General features: G+C 32.7%; 3 protein-coding genes across 3 annotated transcripts; 1 reads left to right on the forward strand and 2 right to left on the reverse strand.

Annotated features, from left to right (window-relative positions):
• Window positions 1-2,379: 2,379 nt before the first annotated feature.
• LOC114170344 (RING finger protein 44-like) lies at window positions 2,380-3,847 on the forward strand. Its single transcript, XM_028055822.1, has 4 exons — window positions 2,380-2,931; window positions 3,027-3,086; window positions 3,199-3,357; window positions 3,520-3,847. Exons 1-4 carry the CDS (start codon window positions 2,380-2,382, stop codon window positions 3,652-3,654), a joined length of 906 nt encoding a protein of 301 aa, XP_027911623.1. The 3' UTR covers window positions 3,655-3,847.
• Window positions 3,848-6,657: 2,810 nt separating this feature from the next.
• Window positions 6,658-6,990, reverse strand: LOC114170345. The gene has a single exon (XM_028055823.1). It carries the CDS (start codon window positions 6,988-6,990, stop codon window positions 6,658-6,660), a length of 333 nt encoding a protein of 110 aa, XP_027911624.1.
• Window positions 6,991-7,053: 63 nt separating this feature from the next.
• On the reverse strand, window positions 7,054-7,951 carry LOC114170346. The gene is made up of 3 exons (XM_028055824.1): window positions 7,646-7,951; window positions 7,496-7,543; window positions 7,054-7,443 (listed from the first exon to the last, which is right to left on the reverse strand). Exons 1-3 carry the CDS (start codon window positions 7,949-7,951, stop codon window positions 7,054-7,056), a joined length of 744 nt encoding a protein of 247 aa, XP_027911625.1.
• Between the last annotated feature and the right edge of the window lie 2,294 nt (window positions 7,952-10,245).

Consider the following 10,245-nt stretch of genomic DNA (forward strand, 5'->3'; position numbering starts at 1 on the left):
CTTTATATACCTCATTTTTTCAGTTTTAAAAGATAAAATGACACCCATATCAAATACAATAGATATTTAGAATTAAATATTAAAAATTGAATTTATCTTTACTAAAGATTTCCTTTTATTTTAATTTGTATATATATAAATAATCCATGCTAGTTTTGCAAACTACACTATTAACCATATCTTACTTTTTGCCCACCTCGTTGTACTCCTTGCTAGTACTTTCTTTGGATTCTTTATTTTCACCAATTTTTTCTTCAAAGGGGAACCTGAGTCGAAAATCTACGAAAAACTTGTGAGTTTGATAACGAGGTATTTATCTGTTCTCCTCGTTTTCAGTTTTAATTGATAAGTGATGATAATCTTGGCTCCAAAGATTGGTGTTATTCTTTTAATTCCTTTTAATTTTGGGTTTCATCATTGGTATATTATTCTTGGCATACAAATTTAGTTATTTTCTTTGTATTTTTGGATTACTAGTTGGTGGTAGGGATGACAAATAAACTTGTTCTCGTTGGTATTTCCTTAACTCGTCCCCATTTTCTTAAGGAATCCCCGCATTGATTGAGTATGGGTATTAATATGAGAAATCACCGAATTTCAATTGGGTATGAGGATATAAATATCCACCCTGTCCTTGTCCTTATACCCGCCATAATAATCGTCCCCACCATATCCTCTTTCCCCTTTATATTATTAAAATTTAATTGAGTAACCATATATATATATACACTAAACACTTTCTATTTTTTATTTTTTCTCATGAAATTCATTTTCATCTCTAACATATTTTTCATCTAATTATAACATTTGCATAATTATGTTCAAATGATGTATGTCAATTAAATATTTTTTATGTCTCACATTTAAATATTTTTATTCTTTTTTAATAATTTTATTTATTATATATTTCCTTTCAATTTAATTGTTTAATAGCATAAATATTTCATCTACTAGGTAATATAAAAAATTTATCTTCTTTACTCTATTTTATTAAATTTTCTTTCATTTGAAGAACTCTTTAATTTCGTTAAATCAATTTTCATTATTTCTCAACCATTCACTGTGTTGATATTTGAAAAGTTTGTTAAATCTCTAAGATATTCTTCATCTTATCATACCCTTAATTATATATTTGTTTTCTATGGTGGGATTTCATTCAATAGTCTCTCAAATTGTTTCTAAGACACCCATTTGATATTTTTTTAATATTTTTTTATTTTTTTTTATTTTTATCATGTAGAATACTATTTTGATATATTTTACATAATTATTTTTTATTTTCTATTTCATTATCAATCATAGTGTAATTTTGTCACTATAATTGAATATTCTATTTATTATAATATAAAATTTTAATGTAATTGCCATGAATTATTTTTATCACTATCCAACAAATATTGAAATTCAAAAGATACAACATCTATGTTAAAATTTTGTTATTGTTAGTTAATATTTGTTTTGTGCATGATTTTGATCAAGTCATGTATTATAACATTTACTATTGGATAAATAATAGATTCATTAGAATTTAAAAAATTGAAGTAAACAAACATTTAAAATATATTTTAATTTGAATATTTTTTTCCTTTTATATTTTTTTAAAAATATTTTTAAATTTTATCAACTAGGTTCCATTAATGTTTGCAAATTTAATAAATGTTTTGGTTCCTATAAAATTTTATTTGGTATACTAATTTGAAATGTATACAATTATAATTTCTTTATAAATATTTGATATATCGAAGAAATAACTCTCCTCTTAATATTGAATATTTGATAATATTATGTTTCCTTTATCGTAATTTTTAATTATTCTATAAAAATTAATTAATTAATTATTATTGAAACATTAAGAAAATATGTACGAGTATGAGTATGAGAATATACTCGTTATCCGGTGGAGATGAGGATGAGACAAAAATTTAAAATGGGGATGATGATGAATGTTTTTATGTGGACATAAGTATAGGATAGCGAAAAATTTGTACTTTTGGCTTATATAATAATATTTTTAGTATTCAAAAAGTGGTTTACCATAACATTCACAAATACTCATTGTTTGTTTGTGAATATCTGGTGGTTCTCCTTTGTCATCTTGTTGTTTCAAATTGGTTAACTTTTCTTATTCGTTTGTATAGAGAAGTATAGTTCCTAATAAATCAGTATTAAAACCTCCACTTTTAATGGATACATGTAGTAACGTTACCATATTAAATTATTTGTTGGAAAGTAACTATCCAGTAGAAGGTTGAACATAACTTATTATTTATTTTCTTGGTCACGTTGTTTATTTGATTTTAAAATTTTAATTATTATTTTGAAGGTGACTAAATTTATTCACACTTTTTTGTATAATAGGATTAAATTGCATCATCAAATATGTCCACAGAGGCAACAGTTTCAGCGAGAACAACTAATCTAGATTCTCATTACATTCTAGATGCATATGAAACTGACATAATGCATAGAATGACAGAATGGGATGGACACCAACCGAATCTTAACATACATGTTCCAGTTTCATCTAGTTTAGCTATATATCTGAATCCACATTTCAATGCTTCGGGTGCTAGTTCTTCAATTGCTCACCATAATACAAGGCACACTGAAATTGGCATTCCTATATTACCCTACTATGGTTTTGGGGAATATATGATCACACATGACTCTAATGCTTTCATTCTAGGCAACTATTTAGGTGATCAACACTATCAATCCATTGCCCCTCTTTGGTCAGACCATCCGGAGTACCATGTCTTTAATTTTCAAACACAACCTGTGCAAGAGGTCAGAGGTCACTCAATCAACTTTCATCTCCCAAGCAGTTTTTCAACACCTATACAGAATGCTTCATTTGCGAGCGCATATATGCAGCAGCCTCCACCTCCTGGACATCGAATGAATTCTTCTCCTGTTGCCTTTCTTGAAACTGTAATATGTCATTCTCTTTAATTTTTATTGGATTTAATATAAACAAAACACTAGCTCATGTTTTCTTTTTTTACAAGTTGTCTTTTCTTGTGCAGGATGATAGTTTATTATACGACTATTATTTTGACTTGGACATCGAGAACATGTCATATGAGGCAAGTATATTATGTATATTTTGATTTACGAATGTTTTATGAGGTTTTGCATACTAAAACTTAGTGATTATGAAAAGCTTTAATTTGCTAACTCTTTGGAATCGGACAATAGGAGGTTGTTGAGTATTTTGAACAAATTGGCAACGTAGGCACGGGCTTGTCAGAAGAAATTTTTACAAGAGTAGTGAAGACAAAAACGTTTTTAGCGCCTAATAACTTGGAGGGAGTAACTTCTGATGAACAAGAAATTGATCTTTGCGTTATATGTCAGGTATGGATTTTAGTACCATGTATAATTCAAAGAATTATTATCCATCAAATGTCTTATTTTATTGGTATTATTTACTCTTTTTAATTTACTCCACTAGATTATTCATTTGGGTCTGATATATCACGAAGTAGTTAACTTTTTTCCTTTTGCATGATTTCACAGGATGAATATAAGAACCAAGAGGAGATTGGAATTCTTCGATGCCGACATGAATACCACGTAGATTGCATAAGAAGATGGTTACATGAAAAAAATGTTTGTCCCATTTGCAAATCAGAAGTATTAGATCATGAATAGAAGATGGAATAGAAAGCACTTATTTTCACTCTTTATACGTGCACACTTCTCATCTACTACACACTCTAGCACATGTAGTTAACATTGCCAATTTCATTTATTACGATGTACTAGAACAATTGTAATCAAGTTGTATTGATGTTACTATGTTAACTTTAGGAGATTACAATGTTGTTAGTTGTTTTTAGTTTTCGTAACCATACTCTTATATATCATATCAAATAAATATATTTTATAGAAATACAAGTTATTATAAATATATATTGGATTTAAATTACAATCGGATTACTTTTAACTATTGATACCTAAAAACTTGATATTTAACATATAAACATAAATAAAAGATTACTAATTGAGATAAATAATTAATAATATTAAATATACAATAGTTTTTTGTATGATTTTTTTTTTCTTATGAAAAAGTTCAAACTAGACATCACTATATACTTTGAGTTTGAATTCAGGATAGGATTAAAAAGCTCGATTAGTGTGGGATATATTTAAAAAAATGAAAATATTAAAAATGTTTAATTAGAGTAAGTTTTTGAAGAAAAGAAAGCTTATATAAAACTAATATGGTAAGCTAAATAACTATTGATACCTAAAAACTTGATATTTAAAAAAATGAAAATATTAAAAATGTTTAATTAGAGTAAGTTTTTTTCTAAGGTGTATATTCTAAGTTATGATGAAAAATTCTAGTAACGACCTAGTTAAAATGTTTTAGAAATTATAGATTTCTTTAGTTTAGGAATTATAAAATCATAATAAAATATGTTTTGGTTGATATTTAAAACAACAAATAAATTTAAAAACAAGAAGTATTAAGAATCAAATCAATCAATAATATTTAAATTTAGAATATTAAATTCATTTTGAAAATCTATTTATTTTGTTTAATATTTCAATTTAATAGGATTCACCTTAATAATTTAAGCATTACATAGTTGATATAAAGTATAAAACAACATATAATAATATATAAAATATGCTTACAAGTCCACCACACGAAAAACCAAACAAAACTTTTAAAAGATATATATTACTTCATCAACTAAGAGATTTGTACAATAAAAAAAATTCAGTAACAACTAATCTCTCTAGGATAATCATTAACATTTTTATTGCTTCACAACTCTATTATTGCATATGAACAAACCACAACATAATAGACAATATGGTAAGCTAGTGTAATTTTAAAAATATAAGTTTTTAAAGAAAAGAAAGCTTATATAAAATTAATATAATCACTACATAACTTCACATCAAACATGAAATTTGTACTCACACACCAAAACTCTCATAACCTATTCATATGCGAACTATTGTGTGGGCTAGCATAATTATTACTCATTCACTCATGCCCGCCTCTTAGGAGCTATAACTATATCATATTCGGGAAATTTCCCGATCTATAAAGCATGGTAAGATAAATTCTATATCTCATGAGTTCTACTTCTTGCCAAAACTTCATATAGGAACCTCCCTCGATTCTCACATCTAGTTATTTTCATCTATGTGAATCCAATTACTAGTAGCGTCAGGATGATCTCATTTCAATCCATGTCATCAATATACTTACACATAATACAACACATGATAGTATTCCCACCTAGGGATCACTACTTTGTCATTCCACACATTCATCTCAATCCAAAGTAAATTGCAACTATTTCAAAGTATATACAACATTCACACATTCCGTACTTCTTCCTTTTCATATATACGCTTAAATCATCACACCATTTCATGCAAATGTATTTTACTTCAATCCAAACTTATCACATATCATAATATATTTAATAAAATTGAAATATTAATAATACAATGTTTATTTTCTATTGCATTAAGATAATATTAAACTACAAAATTTCCATTAAGTATACCAAAATTGTGAGATTTATTTGTCTAACCACTTACATCTAATTGACAATCTCAACCACCAAAGCGAAGAACCATATTTCAAGAATTATTTGCAAAATTTCAGCCTGTATCGGGAACTATGATTCGTATCGGAAACTCCACCTAGTGTTACAGAGTGTGGTCCGTAGCAGGTTTCCCACACGAGCTTTATAAGTTGTGGCTTGTAGGTGTGGCAGCAAGAGCATCTTGAGGTATTCATCTAAAGACGTAGAACATAGATAACGTGATGGTGGCCATGTGGCATTGAATCAAAGGATAGAGTTCCTTTGATGAGTGTAAGTTGATATCTTTTTTAATTATTATATGTTTTCTGTTAGGTCACCCTATCTGCTTGTGTTTGACGATGATCGTGTAATCCATTACACGGGAGCAGATAATGTTGTAGGTGGTTCTGGTGAGGCTTAGCATCGAAGAGGGGCTAGTTGGGAAACACAATCATGGAGTTTATGTTTTCATGGATTTTAGTTATCATTTTTTGTTTTGAATAATTTTGTAAATTTTTACATTACTAGACTTCGATATTGTAATCGAGCATTATAAATTGTGGATTTTGAATCATTACCGAGGTAATAAATGTTTAAAAGTTTTCCCGTGTTTTTGGGAAATGAAATTATAATAAATGAGGTTTTATTTATATTTTTTTTATTTTATTATTTAAATTCGTAATATCCGACCAGGATGTTACACTTGTTGTTTGACCGAAGGTTTTATACTATACAAATATAATATGTATATTAATATGTTACTAAAAATATTTGTAATGATAAATGATAATTGTGTTAGTAAGAATGTTTAGAGAGAGACATATTTTAAAAGATACCAAATCAAGTTATGTTTGGGATAGGACAGGTACATGTTTCATTATCACATCTTTATCCTTGAAGTAAATGTTTCAGGCAGTCCAGTTACCATCCCTCTATCTGCTAATTTCTTCAAACTGGAGAAATTCAGATGACCATACCTCCTATGCCACAACCAACTCACATCCTCTGATGTGGTTGCCTTTAAACATTGATTTTCTGGCAGAATGAGCCTTGCCTGAAATGTCATGTTCTTCGCTAGGGGCGACTTCAGCACAAGTCATTTCCTTGCATCATAAACTTTCAACACTTCCTCCTTCATGGAGATTGAAAATCCTTTCTGCACCAGCTGTCCTACACTCAACAGGTTATATTTGATTCCTGGTACATATAAAACATCCTCAATCACCATAGTTTCTTTACCATCTTTCTTAATCACCACATTCCCGACTCCTTCAGCTCTAATCATATTATCATCTGCCAGTTTTATCTTGTTGGACCTGCTGGTGTCTATGTTTGATAGCCATTCTTTATGCCCAGTCATGTGATTAGAGCATCGAGTATCAAGAAACCAATTTTCACGTCCAAAATCCTCCTCACTGGTTGTCACCATTAGCACCACAGGTTCCTCTTCTGAATCATCTTGAGCCACATGCGCTTCAACATCATCTGAGACCTATTTCTGCTTCCCTCTTCCATGCCAACAATCTGCTGCATAATGGCCCCATTTTTCACAATTATAACACTGAATTGTTTTCATGTCAACATTCTTTCTTCCTCCTTTTCCTCTGTTACTCCAAGATCCACGTCCACCCTGCACTTTCTGTTCTGATTGCTCACCAGAACCTGATTCTTGGACTGAGGAATGAGCACCTCTACCAAATCTGCCACCACCTCTATTACTTTTCCATTTGCCCCTGCCAAAACCTTTGTTCTTGCTGATCTGGGCTTTTAAAGCCTGTTCTTCACCCTTTTTCTCTGAACTTCTTACTGAACGCTTCATCTCATGTGCTTCTAATGTGGCCTGCAACTCCTCTATTGACGAAGTCTTCAAATCTCTGCCACTCTTCAATAGTTGTAACCACGTTATCAAATTTATCACTCAGAGAGCGTAGAACCTTTTCCACCACACTGATCTCTGTGATAGCCTCCCCACAGCTCTTAATCTGATTCACCAATAGTTGCAGTCTATTAAAATAGTCTGCTACCTTTTCTGAATCTTCCATCTCAGCCAACTCAAATTTCCTTCTTATACATTACAGCCGTACTTTCTTGATTTTTTCAGCACCACCGTGAGCCCTCTGTAGGATTTCCCAACCTTCTTTTGCTGTCTTGGCCTTGGCAATCTTTTCAAAATTCACTGGATCTACGCATTGATGCAAGAGACATCGAGCCTTGCAATCTTTCTTCTTGTTTGCGGCTTCGTCCTTCTCCTTAGCACCCTCCGTGACAACCTCCCACAATTCTTGATAACCAAGAATGGCCTCCATTCTTATGACCCAATGATCATAATTATTTCCATCAAGAATAGGTAAGTTTGAAAAGAAACCCCCATTACCATTACCAGCAGCCATGCCTGTAGCTTCTCTTCCCAGAATCGAACCTTGCTCTCGATACCACTGTCAAATCCGGCCCACTTCCTTGGCCCACACCTTTCTTTAAGTAACCCACGTGCTTGAATAAAGAATTCAAGCTGCTGTCCAGCCACCACAACACACGAACATCATCTAGGGGCTTCGCGAGAGAAGAAAAAGACGACCTCGTCTTAGGGTTCAGAACCAGGAGTGCTTCCACCGTCACACTCCTCCCCACTTTTCCATCGTCACACCAATAGCTAAGTACTTCTCTTTCCACCTCTCTATTTTCTCACACGCGTATAACATACACACACACACACAGAGAGTATGATATGGATGAAAACTGCAATTTTATTGACACATTCAAATCGTTTTATGGGTACTCTTATATATAGGAGTACACCATTTGTTCTGATACAAAAACAATTACAACTAAAACAAACTGAAACAGAGTGTTTTAGACTAGGGTTGGAATTAATTTCAACATAACATTACTAAGTTTTGCATAATTTTATAAATATTGAATGACTCGTGGATACAGAAAAGTAATTTAAAAACTAAGATTATGTTTAATAGTGTCCTATTTTAAAAACAATATTGATAAGCATGTGGTTACAACTTTTTATTTTTTCAAACAAACTATATTTAAATAAATTATAATTAAATAAACATAATGTAAAATTTTATATTGTAGATATGCAATTGAAATAGTATAATAAAAAGAAGGTACCGGATAGAAGATTATATGATAGTTGCTTATTTTATCTAAACAAAGAAAGAATATTGAAAATCTAGATTATAAAAAATAAAAATAAAATATTAATTTGTAATCAAACTCTGTTCTTCTGGTAAAACATTTTCGTTCTCACATTCGTTTTCCTTCTCTCCTTTCTACCATCTCCAAACGCAACATTCCATTGCCGGAAGTTATATTTTCTCTATCGGCAACCTGTTTTGATGGATAACACCCACGCCGTTTATGTTCAGTCTTCGTTGATACTACCAGGTATTCGTCACTCGTTTTTCTTTAACCTTTCTGTGTGGTCCAAATTGAACTGTATTCGAGTGGCACTTCACTAACATTCCCAAACAACCTTAAATCTTAAATCCTTATCTTTGTATTTAGATGAAACATTTTAACAATGCTGATAATTAAAATATATTATATTAGAATTGTTTACTATTAAATTCCCTTCATTTTCTAAATAACTTGTTTGCATAAAGAGATTAAAATATTTGACATTTCAATTTTTTGTTTGGATAAAATAATTGAATTTCTTATGAGATAAAATTTCATTTTAACAATATTTATTTTAGGTTTAATTATATTTTGAGTTCATGATAAATTTGGAAACGGACTCGACAACCCAAATGGGTCGGACCAACCCGACGACTCAGCTGGGCCGGGAAACCCAGACGGACTAGGTTGGATCGGCTCAACGATCCAGACAAGCCTGATTAGCCTGACGGTCCATACAGGTCTGTCATGGTCGTCAAGTTTGTCGACCCAGCCCGACCCAACCCGTCTTAGTTGTTGGCCTGGCGTGGCCCCACTAGGTTGTCGGGCCCGCCCGACCCATCTAGGTTGTCAAACCCGTTTGTGTGATCGGGCACACCTGGAAAGTTTACGTCATTGGGCTGGCTAGACCGGGCAAGGTCGTCGAGCTAGTTGGTATTGCTCGGGTCTTCGGATTGGTCGGGCTTATCTAGATTGTCGAGCGGGTTAGACCCAACTAGGTCATCGAGTCGGTCAGGCTTGTTGAGTCAATGGGTCTGTCGGGTTGTTAGGTATGCCCGACACATCTGGGTCGTCAGGCCTGCCCGACACCTCTAGGTCGTTTGGCCCACAAACCTGTGTGGGTCGTCGGACTCGCCCATCCTGCTTGGGCCATCGGACCTGTTGACCCGTCTTAGTTGTTAGGTAGATTCAGTTCGTGTCTATCTTCGAGCCCACCCGGCTCATTTGGGTCGTCGGGCCTGCTCGACCCGTTTATGTCTCCATGCCAGCGCGACACATCTTGGTCATCGGGCCTGCCTGGGCGGTGTGGGTTGTTGGGCTTGATTGACCTGTTTGAGTTTTCAAGCCTACCTGACCCGTATGTGTCATCAGGTCACCTCGGTCCCTCTAGTCGTCAGGCTTGCTCGATCCGTCTGGGTATTCAGGCCTGCTCAATCTGTTTGTGTCGTCAGGTCAGTTTGATCCGTCTGAATCGTCTAACCAGCCCAGCCTGTCATGGTTCTGGTTTGCCGGGTCCGATTTGAGTGAGAAAATTTTCAAATTTCACCTTTTT

This window comes from Vigna unguiculata, chromosome 11 (assembly GCF_004118075.2).
Source record: "Vigna unguiculata cultivar IT97K-499-35 chromosome 11, ASM411807v1, whole genome shotgun sequence".
NCBI classification, from domain to species: Eukaryota; Viridiplantae; Streptophyta; class Magnoliopsida; order Fabales; family Fabaceae; genus Vigna; species Vigna unguiculata.

Bases quoted from the DNA above. Each gene is read 5' to 3' on its own strand.
- LOC114170344 (XM_028055822.1), top strand. From the start codon at position 2,380: ATGTCCACAGAGGCAACAGTTTCAGCGAGAACAACTAATCTAGATTCT. The intron at 2,932-3,026 runs GTAATATGTCAT...TTTCTTGTGCAG, and splicing joins CTGTTGCCTTTCTTGAAACT to GATGATAGTTTATTATACGA. The intron at 3,358-3,519 runs GTATGGATTTTA...ATGATTTCACAG, and splicing joins ATCTTTGCGTTATATGTCAG to GATGAATATAAGAACCAAGA.
- LOC114170345 (XM_028055823.1), bottom strand. From the start codon at position 6,990: ATGGTGACAACCAGTGAGGAGGATTTTGGACGTGAAAATTGGTTTCTT.
- LOC114170346 (XM_028055824.1), bottom strand. From the start codon at position 7,951: ATGGCTGCTGGTAATGGTAATGGGGGTTTCTTTTCAAACTTACCTATT. The intron at 7,544-7,645 runs GTACGGCTGTAA...TTGGTGAATCAG, and splicing joins GTGCTGAAAAAATCAAGAAA to ATTAAGAGCTGTGGGGAGGC. The intron at 7,444-7,495 runs GTTCTACGCTCT...CAACTATTGAAG, and splicing joins AGATCAGTGTGGTGGAAAAG to AGTGGCAGAGATTTGAAGAC.